This window comes from Gopherus evgoodei, chromosome 2 (assembly GCF_007399415.2).
Source record: "Gopherus evgoodei ecotype Sinaloan lineage chromosome 2, rGopEvg1_v1.p, whole genome shotgun sequence".
NCBI classification, from domain to species: Eukaryota; Metazoa; Chordata; order Testudines; family Testudinidae; genus Gopherus; species Gopherus evgoodei.
This window is the reverse complement of record NC_044323.1, coordinates 10,047,583-10,070,123: the sequence shown is the minus strand read 5'-3', so window position 1 is coordinate 10,070,123 and position 22,541 is coordinate 10,047,583. Positions and strand designations below refer to the sequence as shown.

The window sequence follows — 22,541 nt, the reverse complement described above, 5'->3', positions numbered from 1 at the left end:
ATAGACTGTGATCAATTCATCTCTTAACCTTCTCTTGGATAGACTCAATTAACTCAATCACAATAGGGCATGTTTTCTAATCCTTTAAACGTGTTTGTGGCTCTTCTCTGAACCCTCTCAAATTTGTCAACTTCCTTCTTGAATTGTGGGCACCAGAACTGGACACTATTCCAGCACCTGAGCCAAATACAGAAGTGAATTAACCTCTTGACTCCTACTCGAGTTTCCCCTGTTTATGCATCCCGGGATCATATTAGCTTCTTTGGTCATCATGTTGCATTGGGAGCTCATGTTCAGCTGAAAAGGACCTGGGGATTACAGTGGACCAGAAGCTGGATATGAGTCAGCAGTGTGCTCTTGTTGCCAAGAAGGCTAATAGCATATTGGGCTGTATTAGTAGGAGCATTGCCAGCAGATCAAGGGACATGATCATTCCCCTCTATTCAGCACTAGTGAGGCCACATCTGGAGTATTGTGTCCAGTTCTGCCCGCCCCCCACTACAGAAGGGATGTGAACAAATTGGAGAGAGTCCAGCGGAGGGCAAGGAAAATGATTAGGGGCTGGGGCACATGACTTGCGAGGAGAGGCTAAGGGAACTGGGGTTATTTAGTCTGCAAAAGAGAAGAGTGAGGGGGGATTTGATAGCAGCCATCAACTACCTGGAGGGGGGTTCAAAAGAGGATGGAGCTCAGCTGTTCTCAGTGGTGGCAGATGACAGAAAAAGGAGTAATGGTCTCAAGTTGCAGTGCGAGAAGTCTAGGTTGGATATTACGAAAAAACTATTTCATTAGGAGGGTGGTGAAGCACTGGAATGGGTTACCTAGAGAGGTGGTGGAATCTCCATCCTTAGAGGTTTTTAAGGTCAAGCTTGACAAAGCCTTGGCTGGGATGATTTAGTTGGTGTTGGTCCTGCTTTGAGCAGGGGATTGGACGAGATGACCTCCTGAGGTCTCTTCCAACCCTAATCTTCTATGATTCTATAATTATCCACCATGACCCTCAAATTTTTTTCATCGTCACTGCTTCCCAGGAGAGAGTTGCTCCATCCTGTAAGGATGGCCTACATTTGTTGTTCCTAGCTAGAGACATTTCTATTTAGTCATATTAAAATACATACTATTTGCTTGTGCCCAGTTTACCAAGCAATCAAGATTGCTTTTCATTATTTACCACTCCCCCAATTTTTATATCCTCTGCAAACTTCACCAGTGATGAATTTGTTTAATTCCAGCTCATTGATAAAAATGTTAAGTAGCGTAGGGCCAAAAACCGATCACTGCGGGACCCCACTGGAAACAGGCCCACTTGATGATGATTCCCCATTTACAATTTTATTTTGAGACCTATCAGTTAGCCAGTCTTTAATCCGCTGAATGTGTGCCATGTTAATTTTACATTGTATTTACACCATATTTAAGCAGCAGATGCTGAGAGAAACATGTTACATTTTATTATAGAAGTTCAGGAAAACCTCACAGATACAAAATACCAATGCCCTGTGGAGGTCCCTAGTTCTGTGCTGGGTCTGGGTTATCTGGTTCATATGCAATGGAAATCACGACACAGTGCAATTTTACACTGAGTAACTTGCTGCTTTGATGAGAGCCCAAAGGGGGGATGTCCGTTGCAGAGATCTCTGCTACAACGCATCCTAACCCCCTGGGAGGGATCTCACCAGAGCAACCAGGCTCTGCAGGACATCAGAAAGAACGGCAATGATCTTTGTCATCACCACTTGATATTGCACTCTAGGTGCCTGTTGAAGCTCGATTTCTGAGTGACTCTTCTCCCACACGCCAGACCTATGTGAGGCCTTGCCCCTCTGTTGGGCTGCTGGGTGTCTTTAGACTCCCCAAGGGGTCTGTGCGTATGAACAGCCTCTGCCCTAGTATGGAGCCTCCAGTCATCTCCTAACTGAAGCTCTTCCTTTACTCGGCAGCCGGGGGTGGCAGTTCGCCCATGCAGCCCTTCTGTGAGCCCCTCCCACACTGAAGACAGGCAAAAGGCCTCTCCTGGGCACCGCTGCGCTGGGGTGATGTTCATTTTCTGGTTGAAGCTCTTCTCTCACACGTTGCACCAATTGGGTGTCTCGGCAGTGTGGCTCTGCTGGTGTATCACGAGCCGCGACCTCTCAACGAAGCCTTCGCTGCAGGCGCTGCCTTCGTGGGGCCTGTCCTGCCTGTGGGTCAGTGCATGTCTGGTGAGGTGAACTTCTCCCCATGCTGGTGCATATGTACACCCTCTTCCCCATCTGGGCTTTCTTCCAGGTCTAACGACTTCCTCTGAGAGCCAGCCCTTCCCCGTTCTCGGCCAGTGATTTTCCCCAGTGCACCACTTATTGGCTGAGCTACCCGTTGACCCGAGTGGCTCCACAGTCCCTGTTCTCATGTGGCCTCCTGGCTGGGTGAGCTGTCTGGTGGGCTGCGAGGTTTTCAGCAGTCTGGAACCGTTCCCCATGCTCAGTGCATATGTAGGAGCCTCCTGCTGGGTGGATTCTCGCTATGATGGGACTGAAGTTGTTCTCAGTGCTGTGGGACTCACCCTCACTAAGCTGAGCGCTCTCGAGCACTGTACCCCTCACCACACCGAGGCTTACTTCCTGTCCGTCATGTGCATCCAGCTCTTTTATGTGGATTCTCGGCAGTGGCGTAAGAGCCGGCTGGGGTGCTGGTGTGGCTTGTCTCCCATGGCAGTCCCTGGTGCACCTTGAGGGTTTTTTTTACGCAGGAAGCTTTCGCTTTATCTGGGGCACATGTAGGGCTGTTCGTCCTGATCTATCCTCTGGGGCATGGCTAGGGAGACCTTAACAAACCACTTCCCACACTGGCTGCTGCATCTATGGAGGAGTATCCTGAAGCTGGATCAGCTGATGTGTCTGAAGGGTCTTTTTGTGCACAAAGTGCTTCCTGCAGCCGTAGGGCCTCTGGCCTGTGTGGCTCCTCTGGTGTATCGTGAAGTTCTCATTCCAGGTGAAGCTCTTCCCATACTGGGCGCGGACTAACAGCTGCTTGCCCGTGTACCTCCTCCTGTGTGTGGCACGCTCCTGTTGGTGATGACGCTCTTCCCACAGTCAGTGCAGATATAGGGCCCTGCCCAGGAGTGGATCTTCTGGTAGGTGACCAGAATGATCTTCTGGCTGAAGCACCTCCCTCACTGCAAGGAGGTGTAAGGTCTCTTAACCTTCACTGTCCAGCCAAGGCCCCAGATGGGCATCTTCTCGATGAATCCTTTCCTGCAGTCACTACACACCAACGGCCTCTCTCCCTCGTGGCTTTCCAGGGGAGTCTTCCTGAACCTTTTCCTGCACTCAGGACATTTGTACTGTCTCTGCGAGGTGGGTGCTAGAGAGCTCTCCATGGTAACGACTCTTCTCACATCAGGCCCAGGTTTATTCCAATCCTTGCTGCTGAGTTTGGCATCACTCCTTCCCCAGTCTGGTGTGTTTCCTTCCTTCGTGGTTTTCCCTGAGCCAAGGGGAAGTTGCTGTTGGTTTGTTAAAACCCTTGGAAGCATTGTCTTTGCTCTCTTTTTAATTTATGGCCTGGTCTTTTCTTGGGCGGTTCCTGTTTTGTTCCTCTTTGTTCATGCCACAGTCACATGCTGCACAGAAAAGGAAATCCTGTGTTAGTTCAAAGGCTGGTGCCTGGCATGACTGATACACAGGGATTTTCAAAAGCACTGAGCATTGGCCTTACTCTGTGCCCCTTGCAGTTGATGGGAGAACTCCCGCTGACTCCCCTGGGAGCAGAGTGAGGCCAGCGCTGAAGGCTGTTGAAAATCCCACCCTAAATCCTCGCCCGTCAGATTTTAGTAGGGGAGGTTCTGATGCTTTTTGGGCCGCCAAGGGTTTGTGAGTCACCTTGTTGCCATCGGCCTGCAGCGTGAGGGAGTCTTGCCTATGTTAGCTGGCCGTTAGCTTCCTAAAACAACCGGCCTGTCAACCACTCAGGCACTCATCTCTAGCACTGCTTTGGACTCCTGGAGATGTACCCCTGTCCCTGAATCCCTTCAAACTGTCCCCTCATGGTGTCCAGCCACTGGACACCCACAGAAATCCCAGATCCTCCATTCCCAGAGTGTACCTCACTTAATCAGTTTTACCCTAGACTACCATGTGTGCATCACACACAGCACTCAAGTGATAGTAAAACATGAGGGAATTTACTGAAGAAAGAACAGAGATTCAAACAGAAACAATGGAAACAAATGGTTACATATGAAACAAAAGCATCAAACACGAATTAGGGCCTGCGTTTATGACTTGTCACCTTTTCTGTCTAATAAAGTAGCTTCCCACCACAAAGCCTCTTGCAGCGTTAGCTGCCCCCAAGGAGCTAGAGACCAGTCTTGCATGACCATGCACCACCACACATCAAGGTACCTCCTCAGTGAATGGGTCCAGAGGGTCTTCCTCCACCCTGCCGATATATTGAATCTGCCTCTTGTCTTTATTGACCAGAGATCCCCTCAGTGCCCTGTCCTTCCATTTCACTGCCAAGTGGTTTCCATGTTTATAGTTTGTCTTTGATGTTTATTTGCTGGCTCTTTTGGGTTGGTGCAGTGGTGGACAATGGAGCAATACCTGACATAACTGGCTAGCCAGGGAAAGGTGAAAACTCCCTCTAGCTTGTATGGGCCATCACCAAAGCCTACAATTCTCTTGTGACTCACTTTCACCCCAAGACCATAAGGGCATCATTTTCAATGTAGTTACGTTGGTCCTTAAATATTACCCAGCCGCATATCTCGTGGTAATTACGAGCATCGATAAATTACAAGCTTTTTGTAGAGACCTCACATGCTACCCTTTATGGGTAAATACCGTGAAAATGGAGTATTGGGTATAGTGAGTTTGTCAGGTCTGGGACAGGAGTCGCATATAAAGAACAGTGGAACCTGTGGCAGTTGGCACCAGTGGGCCTCTGTGTCTGTGTCAGTCTCGGTTGACAAGGATTAAGAACAGTCACCACCTAATGTCTATTCTGAGGCCTGATCAGGGCCTGGGTGATCTGAATCAAGTTCTCAGTGGACAGGAATCCACCTTCTCTCCCATCCCCCATCAGGGCTATCGAGCAGCTACTTTCCCACCCCATGCAAAACACATTACAAATGTAAGAGGGGAAAAATACTTTTGAAATATTTACAAATGAAAGTCTGCATGGGGGAGAGTGAGACCCTTTCTAAATGTAATGTCTGGCCAGGTACGTAATACACCATTCAGGCAACGGTAGTGCTGGTGCCATTGCACCAACTAGAATGACATTGGAGTGTTCATATTGATGGTGTGTGAATATCAGCATGGGGAATATTACGCTCTGGAAGCAGTGGTGGTGGGCCATGCCATTAATCTATTCCTCCCCTGGAGAGCTGGGGTTTTATATTTAGTTTGGGATTTTCCAAGGAAATCAGGTATTGTCCTCTTAGAAAAATGCAGGCATCTAAATACCTTCTCCAAAAAATAAATATCAAAAAAGTAAAGGAAAGGACAAAAGCTGAGTGCAGATAAATCCCTGGGAGGTGAATTATGCAGCCATCACGTCTTCAGATGCTGTGTATAAATACTGCTCAAGGCAGAGCACGTTTGTTTGGCTGATGGCTAGAGAAAGGAACTAAGGGCTTGGCTACACTCGAAACTTCAAATCGCTACCGTGGCAGCGCTTTGAAGTGTGAGTGTTGTCGCAGCGCCAGCGCTGGGGGAGAGCTCTCCCAGCGCTGCACGTACTCCACCTCCCCATGGGGATTAGCTTGCAGCGCTGGGAGCCGCGCTCCCAGCGCTGGGGCACTGTTTACACTGGCGCTTTACAGCACTGTATCTTGCAGCGCTCAGGGGTGTGTTTTTTCACACCCCTGAGTGAGAAAGTTGCAGCACTGTAAAGTGCCAGTGTAGCCAAGGCCTAAGAGAGGTGAACCAAGGCTGCAGTTCCAATTCTACCATGCTGACTAGTTGTCTGAGTATGGACATGTTTCGTCCCCTCTCTCTGTGGCTCAATTTATTATCCATATGGGAAACGGGCATAATAATTCCCTGTGTGTTGGCGAGTTTAATGCATTACTGTTAAAGGCCCTCTCAGAAAGGGGGTGAGAAAGTGCAAAGTGTTGTTGCATGTAGCTTGCGAGCTCTGTGGGGCAGGAACTATCTTTTGGGTCTGTGTTTGTTCAACACTTAGCACAGTGGGGTCCTGACCCATGACTGGGGCTCCTGGGTGCTATGGGTAGGATCGCCTCTCCAATCTCCTTCCTTTTTTATAGCCTCCAAAATTCTAAAGTCTGATTGCACATGGACTCCATTCCATCAACAATTTGTAATACGTTTTACTCCAGTGCTTTAACCAACTGGAAATAAGATGAACATTTTTCTCAGGGCGGGTAATTAACCATTGGCCCAAGGGCTGCAGTAATTTCACCCTCACTTGGAGTCTTATCAATCAAGATTGGATGGAGGGAGGTCTTTCTAAAAGATATACTCTAGTTCAATCACAGAGAGTTGGGCTAGATGAAGGGACCACCGGGTGAAATTCTATGGCGTGCTGTGATGGGGCACGTGCCCCACACTGGCCCTGGGGTGGGGGTTACTATAGGCAAAAGAGGCTAATTAGCCAGAGGCTGTGCCCGTGAGGAGCTAAGACACAATGAGGCTTAATTGGGGATGAAGCTCACCTGGGCAGAATCAGGAAGGGCATCTAAAAACAGAGCCCTGCAAATCCAAGGGTATCTGTTTTATATCCAGGGACCATCTTTGTGGGTAAGAGCCAGGCAGGCAGCTGTGAGGAACTGCGGCGCGGACCTTCCACCTGTCCTGGGTGGGAGGTCTGGGGGGCAGGGACATGGGCCAGGAGGTGCTCGGAACCCCCACCCAGGGCAGGTGGAGGGTCAGCTGTGGCTCCCCAGAGTTGCCCACCCGGCCCTTACTGTGGCCGGGCTGTGGCTCCGAGCTGACATCCTCCACCCCCCCACATGCCTGGCCGGAGCTGGAGAGCCCCGCTGGCAGCTGTGGGGAGCCTGGGCCCCTCCACCTGCCCTGCGTTGGGGGCCCGAGCAGCCCCCCAGGAAGCTCCACGGGTCCACCCCCACACCCTGGCTAGGCTAGTGTGGAGCCCAGTCGGGGAGGCGTGGGGAGCCGCAGTGGACCCTCCATCTGCCGGTGGTGCAGAGGACTGAACGCAGCCCCTGGTCATGTCCCTCTCCCCCCAAGACTCCCTGCCTGGCCGAGGGCAAGTGGAGGGTCCATGACTCTGTGCGGACTCCCCACAGCTACCCCCGCAGCTCTCCCTGACTGGGTTCTGGTGGGGGTGCCTCAGCCCAGCCATGGTAAGTACAGCCCTGCAAATCTGCAGCTGTCCGCAGACAATTTTTGCGGCTCGCAGGTCAGATGCGGATACACATTTTTACATCCATGCAGGGCTCTATCAAGAAAGCCAGGGAGTTGGCAACAGAGAGCAGGCCTGTAGCTGCACTTCCTGTTATGAGGAGGGAGAGTAGGAGCCGAGAATAGGCAGTACAGGAAGCAGTCCAGGGAAGGAGCAGTGAGGGCTGAGGGAATAAAGCCCTGAGCTGCTGGGTCGAGGGTTCCCGGTTTGGAACCCAGTGCAAAGGGCAGGCCTGGGTTCCCCTACCACCCATTGTGGGAACAGCACACTAGGGGCAGCCTGTTTGGGGACTGCTGGGGACAGTTTGGAAGGAGACTTTGATAACACCCCAGAAGTGGGGGAACTTCAATGTGACTTGGCAGAAGGGATAAGCCATGAAGAGGAAAATGCTGCAGCTCCGTGAGCATGAGAGAAGCCTGGAGTGAGTGAGTGGGATGATGGGCTGAGGATCACCAGGACAGGACATCAGACCCTGTAGTAGCTAATCCTCAGATGGGCCATTAGGAGGTGCCAGAATGGTAGAAGAGCACTCCCCTGTCACACGCAGGTTATGCAGGAAGGCAGACCAGGGGATCATCATGGCTTTGTAATTTATGAATCAATAAAGGAGACATGAGCTGGAAACTAGTGGCACAGCACATCCAAAGTACAACTCTAGAGTTAGATATGCTTGGATCTATGCTTACACACATCCCATGTTCTTCTGGGAACCCAACATGCAGGAGCATGCTCAAATCAGAAAGATTCAACTGCATAATATCCACTGAGGTAACAGAAACTATTGAATCATTTGCCACAACCGGGATTAAGAGCCTGGACTGTGCATACATGTCCAATGACACACTGTCAGGAGTATCTAGCTGTGCAACACAGCTGTAGTTTTAAGGTACAGAAGCAGCTTGCATGAGCACAAGTCAGCTCTGTAAGGGTTCATTTGGAATAAACAGTCTTTGGTGTTGTTTGTGTCCTCCGCTGTTTGCAAAGCAGCAAAATGAACGTGCCGCGTCAGGTCAGATCCGGTCAGGTCAGGGTCAGCACAATTTTTAGTTGCCAAATTCTCCCCAAGCTGAGCACAGATCATGAAGGAATTTCTAGAGATGCTCTTCCTAGCCTAACCACCTGCACTGGTACCTTTCTTATGGAGATGTCAACGTGAAAGAAAATCCCAGTAGACGTGGAACGAGATCATTCCTTAACTTAAAACACAGCAGTTATTTTCCTGACAGAAGATGCTTTCTGTGTTCACCCGCCAGGGTCTCTTAGCCAGAGGCAGCGAACACACAGGAAGCTGAATGGAAAATGTCTTACTCGAGCAAACACCGCTGCAAGCATATTTCTCTTCCCTTTAGCATTAACCAGAGGAAAGCGTGGCTACTCAGCTGTCACTTGACAGATAATGAAATCCAGATCTCTGGGTCTTACTATTCTTCTTCCGTCTGGTCGTCTCCTATGGCCTGCTCTGTGGACTCAGGGAAAGGCTGCTTCACTGCTGTAGTCGAAGCTAGAGAAGGAGGGAGCAAAATAGAAATCGGAGAGACAAAAGCTGGCTGGGAAGAGGGAGGAGGGGATGGGAAGTAAGAAACTGCTTTGTGCAATGTCCTGCTGGGAGATGTAGTCCTTCCTCCAAAGGATTGCATGGCCTGCGATAACTGCTGTTCAGAAACAAAGCAATGAATGCCACCTAGCCTGCTGCACGAGGGGAGATCAGTGTGCCCTTAGCCTTGTCCTTTGTTCATTGAATGGCTCCTACAATTGGGAAAGGAGGATTTTTTTTCTTGCGATCCTGTTCAGTAAAATATTCAATGGGATTAACATGACCCTATGTGGACTAGTAAACCGGTGGCACATTCCCTTCACCTGCAGTAAACTGGAGGAGACATTTTAGTAGCCGAACCAGCTGATGCTGCAACTGTAGTGCCTGATTCTCGGCTGACTCAGCTTTTGTGCTGGTGCTGCAGACCAGTGTTTAATTCGTAATGGAAGAGGTGCCAGGACTCAAGCAATTAGGTACCGGGGATCAAGCAAATTTTTTACTTTCATAACTGACACAGCAAGCCCCGAGGGAGCCAGGGCTCTGAACTGCCAAGGCCAGAGGGGCCGGGGCTCAGTCCTAGCACAAATTAAGCACTGGTCCAGACCACTGACTTCACTGGAATGACTCCTGAGCCACTAGTCGTGGTAGGACCAATTCCATCCTTCAGGAGTTGAGTTCCATGCAGTCTACTGGGCTTGGCTCTTTTGGATCAGACCTTATGGAACCACCAGTGTTCCATGTGGGTGGTAAGCATCCTAGGGGACTTTTTGTAAGAGCAGATGTTTGCCCTGGTGTCCTTGGCCTAAATTTTCCCTCCTTCCTTATGTCACATCCTGTGTGCCAGCCAGTTGCCAGAACTTCTGGCAGTGAGCTGAGCCTATGATAGTGCTGCTTGGTGTTCAGAGCATGTGAAACACGTAGGGTTCCCCCAGAGATAGGATGACCAGCAGGGCCAGCTCTAGGCACCAGTAAACCAAGCATGTGCTTGGGGTGGCGCGATTTCAGGGGCGGCATTCCACTTTTTTTTTTTTTTTTTTTGCTTCAGCACTTGCTCTCCTGGAGGTTTTTTTTCTTCTTCTTTGCTTGGGGCGGTAAAATACCTAGAGCAGGCCCTCGTGACCAGATGTCCTGATTTTATAGGGACAGTCCCGATATTTGGGGCTTTGTCTTATGTAGGAACCTATTACCCCCCCCACACACACCCCGTCCTGATTTTTCACACTTGCTGTCTGGTCACCCTAGCCGGAGATGAAAGGTACCAGACCTCTCTCCTCCATACAGACCCCCCCCCAAATGCTGCTGCCATGGTCTGCTTCCTTCCCAGATGCTTGTATCCTATCCCTTAGGCCCATTGGTACCAATGGGTCCGATTCAAGGGCCGAGCAGCCAACTGAAACCGAGGGGAGCTATGAATGTGCCGCATGGCTGACGATAAGGCAGTGCAGCCATGAGGTAACATGGCCAAACATGGGACTCCCAGAGTAGGGTGACCAAGCAGCAAATGTGAAAAAGGGGATAGGGGGTAATAGGAGCCTATATATAAGAAAAATACCCCAAAATCAGGACTGTCCCTATAAAATCGGGACCTCTGGTCACCCTACTCAGAGGTTTCTTTTTAGAAGTCAGCTGGCTTGATTCTTCTCCTCCTCCTTACCCCTCGTTTTACTCTGCTGTAACACCGCGAACTCCAGCAGCGTCAGCCCCACCTTTGACCCTGGAGAGCACAGTCACACCCACAGCCTCTTCTCACTCGCTGCGCTGTGCATTTGCCTTTGTCTGTCTTCAGTGCTGGTGGGGAGGGGAGTGTGGGCGGGATTTTAGTAAAGTGGTTTTGTTGCGGAATGAAGGCAATTTTATTAAGAAGCGGTGTGACTTTTTGCACTTGTGTTCCCTGCAGTGTTGTGACTTTTCCACTGACAAACCAGCCAGGCCTCACTGAGGGCCTGCAACCCATTAAGCTCAAGGGCAGGAGGTCAGAATACAATGGGGCAAGCACCCAGTGCCAGCAGCAGCTGCCATGTGTGTCTCTGCTGTGAGAGGGGCTCTGAGGCTGACTGGCTGCAGGACCCAGGAAGAAATCCTTGGAGATGGCACAGAGTGACTAGAGAGTGGGATCGCTCATTTCTGCAGATCCTGGAGATGCCCAGGGAATGGAACTGCCAGGTAGTACAGTGCTGGCTCCTGACCTGACTCCCCCAGACCCATACTCCCACTGGCAGAGTGCCTGCTACTCATGGGATGTCCCCTTGGCCTACCTCTCCGGGGTGCCAGATGAGTGCAATGCCACAATGAGCACTGGTCCGTGATTCTACTCCCTCCTGGGGGAAGCTCAGTCTCCATGATATATCCACAGAGAGGCTGCCATGAAGTCCTGGGGAAGTACCAATACTAATACTTAGCTCTGCTCTTATATAGCACTTTTCACTACTAGATCTCTAAGTGCTTTATACATTTATCCCCATTTTACAGAGGAGGAAAACTGAGGCACAGAGCAGCGATGTGACTTGCCCAAGTTCTCCAAGCAGAGCAATAGCAGAGCTAGGAACAGAACCTATGTCAGCTGAGTCCCAGCCCAATGCTTTAGCCAGGCCACAGTAGCAGCACTTCCATAAGTCCACCATGTTCTCTGTCAAATTTTGTCCTGTCCACTGGCTGCTGAGTCAGGCTATGGAAATGTCAGCACAACCAAATGATGGCATTTTCCAAGCTGTGTAATACTTTTTTATAGCATAGAATTCCCCCAGATCTTTAGCTCTGCAATGGACAAGTCTTATATAACATAGGCTATCACAAAGCATTGCAGTATGCAAGAACAATACAGGGCAACGTATCATTGACATCAGAAATTCATTTAACTCAAATATTCATGTGCTGGGCTATGGGGCAGTCCAATTCTGCAATTAGGGACCAGTGGTACAAAGCAGAATGGAGGCTTGATTTTTGTTTGGTTTTTTAAAATACTTACTTTATTGAGGAGACTGTATAATCTGTCAGTACTGGTTTCCCACACGAGCTGAGGTCCAGCTGCTGCCCTCGGTCCATGGTGCAATGCCCAGTGATGCCTGGGAAAGCGGAGTAGATGGATTGAGGGCAGCTTATTGTTCTATGTATCTTGATAAAAGAAGTATCGACACACAAAACAAAATCCTCAAACATAGCTGTTTCCTCCGGGGTAAATCTCTAGGCCACAAAACTAGTCTAAGGAGAAGAAAACGATTACATCCAAAGAATGGGGGGATAAATAATTCTTCTCTTGGTTACACACTTGGGCCCTCAAGTGAGGAGCTCTGGTATATTCCTCACGGTGAGAGGCCTAGTATATTGTCCTAGATTCATTGCCTATGTTCCACCGTGTTCTTCTAGTGCAACGCAATCTCCATGCCCCCGGAGGTTGACAGTCTACCTGGAGTGGATCGAGTCTCAAGGGACTGGACACTACCATCCAGGAGATGGACAGATTCAGCTTTTTTCCTAGGCCACCTCCTCCAGTGTGGTTCCTATGGAGACCCCAGACAGAGATTAAAATTGTCCTTCCCTCCGCAGCCACCCTCCTTCCTGCCCAGACATGAGTCCCCCACCCCTTGGGTTCAATGATCACTGCAACATCTATGCCATGGGGGTAAATCAAAGCCCATTGTGTGCAACCTCTCTTGGGGTGATGAGATGAAGGAGAAGCTTCCTTTTCATATACAAAATCAAGCTGTAGAACTAATGCCTAATAACTGACCAATACTTGACTTGACTCTACTCCTAGAAGAATTCCAGCTATGCAGTGATCCTTAGTGCACGTCCCTCAGCTGCTGTGTTCACTTCAGTCACATAAGCAACATTGCTGAGAGCACTCTGGGTTGGTTGGGCAGAGTGTCTGGCTGTGGTGGTCTCGGGCTCCCTCCAGATCTCTGGTCTGCCAATGTTCTTCAAGATCCAGCGGTGATCCCTGCCAGCCACATTAAAGATCCCATAGTCTGAGGAATACATGCCATTACAACGAAGTAGCAGAGAGCAAGAAAGAGTAGTGAACTCTGTTACTTGCCCCCAAGCCACTTCGCAGCTCTCACCACACAACACAATGAAACCGGACCTATCTAAAGGATAAAGGGCTTCTGTTCTTCTAGTCCATGGAAGCCCCAGTCACAAGGGGTGCAGCCTGTCCCAGGGATTTTGATTGCTTCTTTCTTTAATCCCTAAATAATGCCCAATAAATTCAAAATCCTGTAGTGACCTTCACAGTCACTTTCTGGGGAAAAAAAAATAAACAGTACGAAAGAGCACCTATCCTGGGCTGCTGAAGCTATTGATGCTTCTGGAGCATCTTTTATTTCCTCTAGTCACAGATATAGTAAGATGCTAGACCGAGATGGCCGCTCTCGCTTACACCCAGGTACCAGCTTCTCATGGATATGGCCGAGGGGATGTCTACCCTGCAGCGAAGGTGTCAGCTCCAGCTCGGGGAGGTGTGTACATGTGCTAGCTCTGATTGAGCTAGAGCAATATTTTTAGGAAGTGGCCGGCAGCACGAGCTAACCGCCAGAGCACAGCCCTCTCTGAGATCCATGTTGTTGTGGCTACACTGCTGTGGTTAGCATGCTAGCTCAGCCCTGATCTACCCCAAAAAATAAGGTCGACCCAGCTACATCATTCAGGGGTGTGAAACCCCCCCCTTCCTGAGCAACATAGTTATGCTGCCCTAACCCCTGGTGTAGACAGCACTACTTTCCGTTGACCTAGCTAGCACCTCTCGGGGAGATGGATCACTTATGCCGATGGGAGAACTGTAGCGTTTCAAGTGTAGACAAGCCTTTTAGTCTCATTGCATTATGTGGCTAGTGTGTCACTAACTCCTGTGACTCTTCCCCACCTCATTGTGACCACCTGTCCCTGCTCATGTATGAACTTTCAGCCAGGCCTTGTCTTTGAACTAGGAAGGGCCTGGTTGGTACTGAACAAGTGCAGGGATTGTCCAGTAGTGTTTATTCTGGGATTAAGAGAACTGTGTGTTTCATGGAGTCTCTGGCTGGTCTCCTAGATGGCAGGGGACTCCTATTCTCTCAAAGCTAGTGTGTGTACGTCTACCCAAGCTGGAAAGTACACATCTAACTTCAGTGTAGATGTACTGGGAGAGAAGCATTTGCTCACTGCCAGCCAAATTTTCAAAAGTGGCCACAGAGTTTGAGTATCTCCACGTTAGGTGCCCAGCCTGAGACATCTTTCTTTCTGCAGCCTAATCTCACCCCCACCCCTGCCCCAGTTTGAAAATGCTGGCCTTTACGTCTGTTGCATTTCATCCCGAGTTTCAGTCCCAGAGCTGACCTCTGATATCGATGGGAGCGATGTCCGTGTTAGAACTATGTGGGCGATGCACATTTCTCAGAGCCAGGCTCAGCAGATACATTCCCCACTTCTCTTCCAGAAGCAAAATGGTACAATCAAAATCAATACTTTGCACCTGAATACATTCAGCCTATTTAAGAGTTGAGGCTGATTGGGCCAAACTCTGCATTCTTCAATGGAGCAAATCTCTGGTTAATAATAATACTACCTTGCTCTTTACCAAGGTCAGTATCCTTAACTCCATTTTACAGATGAGGAAACTGAGGCATGGGGAGGGAAACTGACTTGCCCAAGTGACAGACCCAGGAACTGAACGCAGGTCTCCTGAATCCCAGCCACACAGCCTCCTTCTGTTTACAGTAGGAGTTTGCTCCACTAAAGACTGCAGAATTTGGTCCATGCTTATCACTTTCCTTTGTGGGCTTTGCTTGGTGGCTAGAGGTTGCTCTCCTCACTTTTCACAGCTGGGAGCGCTCTTTGTTCTGGGTGGGTCTGGGGGTGGTTGCTAATGTTCATTGGTGCCCCCAGCTTTTCCCCCCGTTTTGCACGCCCGGTGGGTCCCTCCCTCATATGGATTTTCTGGTGCCTCCTCAGATATTTCTTCAGCCTGTACCGTTTCCCACACACCATGCATTTATAAGCCCCGCCCCTGGAGTGCAGCGTCTGGTGTCTAATAAGGTTTTTCTTCTGAGTGAAGCATTTCCCACACTTGGTGCATTTGCACGGTCCCATCCTGATGTGGATCGTCTGGTGCCTGAAGAGGTTGGCCTTCTGATTGAAGGTCTTCTCACATTCGGGACATTTGTACGGTTCCTCCCTGGTGTGGATCCGCTGGTGCCTCACAAGGTTTGACCTCTGGGTGAAACTTTTCCCACACTCGGTGCATTTAAAGGGCTCGCTCATGTGGATCCTCTGATGCCTGATGAGCTTCCTGTTCATCCGGAAACTCTCCCCACACTCGTTGCACTTATAAGGCCCCTCACTGGTGTGGATCTTCCGGTGCCTAGTAAGATTCGACTTCTGGTTGAAGCTTTTCCCACACTCGGGACATGGAAATATCCTCTCTGCTTTGGGACTGTCCTTCATCAAGGGATTTTTCTTGCATTTTGTGTTTGCTCGGCTCTCGGTACAAGCACCAGGAGTCTCCTCTTCGCTGGTTCTCTGGCATTTTCTATGTTTTTTCTTTGGGCTGCAGCTTTCCCCATGTTCACCCTCTGCCCCGGCTCCCTCTTTAATTTGGATCCTCTGGATGGTGCCAAGAGATGTCTTTTGACTGAAGTTGCTTCCATGGTCGGTGCTCTCCTGTGGTTCTTCCTTGATGTGGGGTTTCTGGCATGCTGCAAGATCGCTGATCATAGTGACACCCCTCTGGTGTTCGTTGTCCACCCCAGCTTCTTTTGTAGCCTGGATTCCCCATGGAGGAAACAGAGGCATCTTTGGATTGAATTGGTTGTCATAGTCGGGGCTGGCCTGTGGTTCTTCCTTGATGTAAAAGTTCTGGTGGGCTACTGTAATGTTTCTCTCATGTTCGGGGTATGTGTCTGGTTCATCCTTAGTCTGGATTCCCCACGGAGTGCTAACAAGGATCTTTGGGTTGGACTGGGTTCCACAATCAGTACCTTCCTGGGGTCCGTCCTCTGAGTGAGCTCCTAGTATTGTAACATTCTTCCCCAGGCTAAAACTATCCTCCTGTTTGAAGGCCACGTCCGGTTCCTCTTTAATCTGGATGACCCGGAGAGGCATGCCATTTACTTGTCCAGTGGCTTCCTGTAGCCTCTGCTTTGCGTGGTTCCTCTGGTGGACGTTAAAATACCTCTTGGTGCTCAAGCTTTTCCCGCACTCGGTGCAAATGAATGGCCCCCCGCGGAGGTGGATTTTCTGGTGAGCCACCAGTGTTGCGCTCTGGCCAAAGCACCGGCTGCAGTCAGAGCACTTGAAAGGCTTATCCCGTTTGTGTATCTCCTTGTGTGCCGTTAGTGTCCCCTTCTTCACAAAGCTCTTCCCGCACTCGGTGCAGGCATATGGCCGCTTTTCCTTGTGGGTTCTCATGTGGATGCTGAAGTAGATGCGTGTGCTCAGGCTCTTCCCACAGTGGACACAGATATACGGCCCGCCTTTGGTGTGTGTCTTCTGATGGGCAGCCAGGCATATCTCCAGCCGGAAGCACCGTCCGCACTCGTCACACTGGAAAGGCCTCTCTCCGGTGTGGATGCTCTGGTGGGTGGTAAGGTGTCCCCTCGTGGTGAAGCGCCTCCCGCACTCACCGCACGGGTAGAGCTCCTCTGCTGTGTGGATCCTCTGGTGTCTCTTCAGATTTCCCTTCTTGCTGAAGGATTTCCCACACTCCAGGCACATATGCGTCTTCTGGGCCGCGCGCTTTGCAGGGTCTTTCATGGTGGCGCCAGACAGCACGTGAATGTGATTTTTCTGTGTCTGGCTTCTCTCTGGTAGGCCAGGCAGCTGCTAGGGAGCCAGTGGAGGGGATGGGAAGGGATGGTTGGAAGGTTGGCAAGGGGCGGTTATAAAAAAGTCAATGATGCAATAGTCGAAGTGCAGCTGATGGGCCCTGGTCGCTCTGCTGACCAGGAGGAGAGGTTGACAACATGCAGCACAGATACTGAGGTGCCAAGGGTCGTGCAGCTAACTGGATGGCTCTGGTTCTTCCTTGGGTTGCATTTTTCTCATGGAGTTTTTCGTTCAACCCAACAGCAGGGCTATTCTCTTAACATTCAGAACTTCCTTTCCCTGGTCATTGCGGTGGGACTCCTGTTCTCGTTGTACACCTCAGTCAGTCCTGGAGGTTTAACATGCTGGATTAAAGCAAAAAGAAAGTCCAGATATTATTCCATGTGTTACTGATAACACTGCTTGTGCTAATGTGATGGCTGCCATCTTGGCTGACACACCAGGGATTGAACCAGGAACCTCCAGAGCTAAAAGCCTGAGCTACTACTGCTTACATTAAAGAGCAAAGGCTCTGGAGGTGCGGCTGAAACAGATTCCTCACCTCTGTGGATCAGGCACCAAGAGGGATGTGTAACACACACTCACCAGTGGGTTACAGTAAGAATAATCCCTTTAATTATGTCTTTTTTTAATCTGAGGAGCGCAAGACAATTTACAAATGTTAATTAAATAAGCCTCACAATAACAATTATGACTTGCCTCATTATTCAGCTAGGAAAATAGAGGCACAGAGAGACTTAACTTTTTCAAAAGTTAGGATAAAATCAAAGTTGGCAGCATTTGCAATATTAACACTTGGCACTTTTCACTGGCAGATCTCAAAACACTTTGTAAAGGCAGGGCAGTATCATTACCTCCACATTACAGATGGGGAAACTGAGGCACAGAAAGGTTAGACTGTGTGACCTTGGCAGTGGTGGAATCTAGGTGCTCTGCCCTGTCCATTGGACAAGTTCGGATCGTTGAACCACAGGGCCACATATACATAGGAAATCATTTCCTAGAATTCCAACAGGGAAGGAGGCCTGAAGGCAGAAGTGAAGAAGGTATGGGTTACTGGAGGATGCTGTTGCCGCAGGGATAGGACATTGGGGACGCTGTCGCTGAGGGAACGGGATGTTGGGGGGATGCCTTGTGGAGGAGGCTAAGAGAGCAGGAAGTAGGAAAGTAACTACTGCTTTAAAGGCAGGGAAGCGTGGAAATGGGAGATTTCTAAACATCTGGATACAGCAGTGAAAGTGCAGATGAGGTACACATATTATGCTACTGATTGGGTGGAGCTGTCACCACTGTACAGTGCTCAGATACTATGGGTCATATGGGTAACTGGCCAGATAAACAGACAGAAAACTGCAGATGAGAACTATTTTTCATTCAAGTATCAGAGGGGTAGCTGTGTTAGTCTGGATCTGTAAAAGCAGCAATGAGTCCTGTGGCACCTTATAGACTAACAGACGTTTTGGAGCATGAGCTTTCGTAGGTGAATACCCACTTCGTCAGATGCATGCACCCACAAAAGCTCATGCTCCAAAACGTCTGTTAGTCTATAAGGTGCCACAGGACTCTTTGCTGATTTTTCATTCAGTTGCGTGGACTGCAATTCTGCCTTTGGATAAACCAGCTCAGCTCCTGCTGAAAATTAATGAAATTCATAGAACCATAGAACTGGAAGGGACCTTGAGAGGTCATCTAGTCCAGTCCCCTGCACTCGTGGCAGGACTAAGTATTATCTAGACCATCCCTGACAGATGTTGGTCTAACCTGCTCTTAAAAATCTCCAGTGATAGAGATTCCACAACCACCCTAGGCAATTTATTCCACTGCTTAACCACCCTGTTTTTCCGAATGTCCAACCTCTAAGTCTCCCTTGCTGCAATTTAAGCCCATTGCTTCTTGTCCCAGCCTCAAAGGTTAAGAAAAACAATTTTTCTTCCTCCTCCGTATAACAACCTTTTACATATTTGAAAACTGTTATTATGTCCACTCTCAGTCTTCTCTGTTCCAGACAAAACAAACCCCATTTTTTCAATCTTCCCTCATGGGTCATGTTTTCTAGATCATTAATCATTTTTGTTGCTCTTCTCTGGACTCCCTCCAATTTCTCCACATCCTTCCTGAAATGTGGTGCCCAGAACTGGACACAATGCTCCAGTTGAGGCCTGATCAGCGCGGAGTAAGAGTAGAAGAATTACTTCTCATGTTTTGTTTACAATATTCCTGATAATACATCCCAGAAGGATGTTTGCTTTTTTTTTTTTGCAACAGTGTTACACTGTTGACTCATATTTAGCTTGTGATCCGCTATGAGCCCCAGATCCTTTTCCGCAGTACTCCTTCCTAGGCAGTCATTTCCCATTCTGTATGTGTGCAACTGATATTGTTCTTTCCTAAACGGAGTACTTTGCATTTGTCCTTATTGAATTTCATCCTGTTTACTTCACACCATTTCTCTAGTTTGTCCAGATCATTTTGAATTTTAATCCTACCCTCCAAAGCACTTGCAACCCCACCCAGCTTGGTATCCTCCGTAAACTTTATAAGTGTTCTGTCTATGGCTAACTCATTGACGAAGATATTGAACAGAACATCATTTGTCCCCTGCATTAGTAGCACTGCTGTATGAACTGAATTGAATATGAGGTTACATAAAACAGTAATAGAGAAAATGACCTGGAGTGCTTTAATTGAAAAAACAAATAAAAAATATCCTCTTCCAAGCAGAACCCTGGCTTGATTCTGGTGCGTGTATATAAAGAGCCGTTTCTGTCTTGGCCAGCAATGGAGCTGATTGATCATAGCCCAGAATTCCCTTCACAGGGTATTTCAGTCTAGCAGACAAAGGCATAACAAGATCCCGTGGCTGGAAAATGTGTCAGTAAAGTTCACCAGCATATTTTTACCAGTGAGGGTAATTAACATTGGAAGGGATTAGCAGCAGTAATCTCTCCATCTCTGGAATCTTTAAATGAAGACTGGATGTCTTGTTAAGAGATATGCACAATCACCCAACCCATTATTGGACTGGATACAGGAATCAGTAGGTGAAATTCTCTGGCCTGTGTTATGCAGGAGGCCAGACAAGAGGATCATGATGGTCCCTTTCTAGGAAAACATTTTAGCTTCCTTTTAGTTTTGGCAAATGCCAGACAGCTGGCTTCTTACTAAATTTGAACTAGATCAAAATAACAAACCCCCACTGATGTTCTAGTATCCAGATCACAGAGGGCCAGATTCTGCCCTCAGTTACAACTCTGCCACCCCATTGATTTGGGGTTGAATTGAAGGCAGAATATGATCCCTTTCCCGGGTGGGGGGGCGTCCTCGTTTGGGCTAGGATGTGAAATACACGCACGAGCTGTTTGCTGAAAAGGTCTTACCTGAGCAGTCCATCCCTGCAGGCATTTTCCTCCCCTGGAACCAGAGTGGCAACATGGTTTGTGACTTGGCTGCAACTTGTGTTGCAATCGCAGCAGCTGCTGACCTAGAGGAAGTCTGTGCCCAGTGCAGTGAGAGCTACCGGAGGAAGGGTGAAGCGAAACAAAGACCAGCAGCAAAGGGTGGGCGCAGAGCGCGCGGGGAGAGGCTGGAGGCTGCAATCGGACAGTGCCGGGCCGGAGTTCAGCGCGGCTGCGATCCCGTGCGCTGGCGGCGCGAGGCAGGGGGGGAAAATCCCACCCCGCGTCCTTTCTTCTGCACCGTTAGCTTTGCGGGGAGTCGGGCTCGCTTGGGATGGTCCCCAGCTCGCAGAGCCTTCTGGGAATTGTAGTTTCTCCCAGAAATCCTGCTGGCCCTGGCAAAAGCCCCTGGATTGCAATGGGAGAGGAGGAGCAGGCCCCTGGAGCTCGTCTGTCCCAGCGTGTTTGCCTCTAAATCGGGGGGTTCCAAACCTGCAGACTCTAGCACCAGGCTGCAAAAATGCTGCTGTCATCTAGTGCTCAGTGTTTCCCCCCCGCCCCCCCACCTGAAGGGGCCATGTCCTAATAGATTCAATAGCTTCTGATCCATAGCATGCGAGCTTTGCACCCCAACAGCAGCTCACTGCATCCCTAATTGGAAGAAAATCGGTGGAGGTAATTGGAGCTTGCTAAAATCTCACTGGCCTTTAACAATTGAATCTTTTAAACATGGCTTTTCCACTTGGATTAACAATCATTTGGGAAGGCAGATAACCAAGTAAACAAACAAACAAAAAGAAGTATGTATTATTGACACCCGATATGTAAGTACATTCTGGATATGGACACACATGTGGAGATAAACACTCGTCACTTTTGGTCAGAATAACACTTAGGACCTCAAAAACAACAACGAGTCCAGTAGCACTTCTGAAGAAGTGAGGTTTTTTTACCCATGAAAGCTTATGCCCAAATAAATCTGTCTTTAATGTTTTTGTGGATACAGACTAACCCTTACCAGTGAGGGTAATTAACAGTCAATTAACTGTTGGAACAATTTACCAAGGGCCCTGGTGGATTCTCCATCACTGGCAATGTTTAAATGAAGATTGCTTTTTTTTTTCCCCCTGAAAGATCTACTCTAATTTGAAGAGGAATTAATTCAGGGAAGTCCTAGGGCCCGTGCAATCCAGGAGGTCAGACTAGATGATCACAGTGGTCCCTTCTGGCCTTAGACTCTGTATCTATGAAGTGTTTTGATTAGGGATGCGATTGTTACAATTAGAACAGTACAATCCCTAGTGTGGACGCAGTTGTACTAGTATAAAGGTGCCTTATACCTGTATAGCTTATTCTCTTTCTTGATAAGCACCTTTATAGCAGTACAACTGTATCCACAGGACAAAGGAGGCAGTGTGGTCTACTGGGTAGATCATTAGCCTGCGAGTCAGGAAACCTGGGGTCTCTTCCTCCCCTTTGTGCCTCTGTTTCTCCTCCTGTCTTTTGTCTGTCTCCCCTCTTTAAATTGTGAGCTCTACAGGGGAGGGGCAGGCTTGCACTGTGCATTTTAAACAGCACTGTGCACAGCAGGGGCCCCAACTAAGTTACCCTATTACTATGACTGCTACTAATGGGCAATGCTGCCTAATAGTACGCTGTAGCTAGGTCAGTGGTGAACGTGCCATTTCCTTAAAGGAGCAGAGTCAAGATTCTTTAATACAAAAACAAATGCACACAGCCATCCTATTTCTGGTACTTGCATTTTTCTTGATAGGTGAATAGAAATTACTTATTGCCTGGGCTCGCCCCAGCAATGAAAGCCTGCTGTCGATCAGCTTTGCTGTTTGCAGTTACAGAAAGAGAAAGCAATTGCAGGCCGTGTTTTACCCTCTGCACGCCATGCACGGGTCCCTTGGGAGCTAGGACATGTCTACCAGCAGTAGCTGGAATGTCAGAGTCCCCTTGGAAAGCAGATCATGTTTAGCTGTTCACAAATAGTTTGGAAAAGTAGGTAGGGTCAGTTTAACTCTTGGCTTGCCATCCAAATGGCGGTTTGATGGGCTGCCTGAGATACGTTTGGTGCTTTCGGTCCAGTTCTCAGTGGACAGGTAACAACATTCTCTATCACAGTCGGCTTTAGGTTGGCATTCTCGACACCAGCTGTGGACTGATGAGACAAGAAGACTGAGCTGTGCTAGAGGTGTTCCCTCCAGGTCAGGTTTGAGGCCATTGGAGGGGCCATGTGTGGCAGCTTGTACTACGCTGTATTTGTTGTATAGCCAGATAAAGCACATCCGGTTCTAGGGCTGTCAAAGTAGGACTTTCTCTAACACTTATGGAATAAAAGAACTGAGAAAGCCTCCAGCTGCGGAGACAGGAAGATACATCGCTGATCGTCTCCCTTCTGGCCTCTCTTGCTCTAATTTATTCATCAACTTGACTTTCAA

At 48.9% G+C, this 22,541-nt stretch overlaps 1 protein-coding gene and 1 long non-coding RNA gene across 3 annotated transcripts; both read right to left on the bottom strand.

Moving 5' to 3' along the window:
* Window positions 1-1,513: 1,513 nt before the first annotated feature.
* LOC115645385 lies at window positions 1,514-13,600 on the bottom strand. Of its 2 annotated transcripts, none has more exons than XR_003998728.1 (3): window positions 11,868-13,600; window positions 8,677-8,869; window positions 1,514-3,601 (listed from the first exon to the last, which is right to left on the bottom strand). It is a non-coding gene; the product is annotated as an uncharacterized LOC115645385 (long non-coding RNA). The 2 variants fall into 2 exon arrangements; XR_003998729.1 differs by lacking the exon at window positions 11,868-13,600 and adding an exon at window positions 11,158-11,272.
* Window positions 13,601-13,631: 31 nt separating this feature from the next.
* Window positions 13,632-20,403, bottom strand: LOC115645384 (gastrula zinc finger protein XlCGF26.1-like). Its single transcript, XM_030549974.1, has 2 exons — window positions 20,077-20,403; window positions 13,632-17,043 (listed from the first exon to the last, which is right to left on the bottom strand). The coding sequence occupies exon 2, from the start codon at window positions 16,625-16,627 to the stop codon at window positions 14,669-14,671; it is 1,959 nt and encodes a 652-aa protein (XP_030405834.1). The 5' UTR covers window positions 16,628-17,043; window positions 20,077-20,403; the 3' UTR covers window positions 13,632-14,668.
* Between the last annotated feature and the right edge of the window lie 2,138 nt (window positions 20,404-22,541).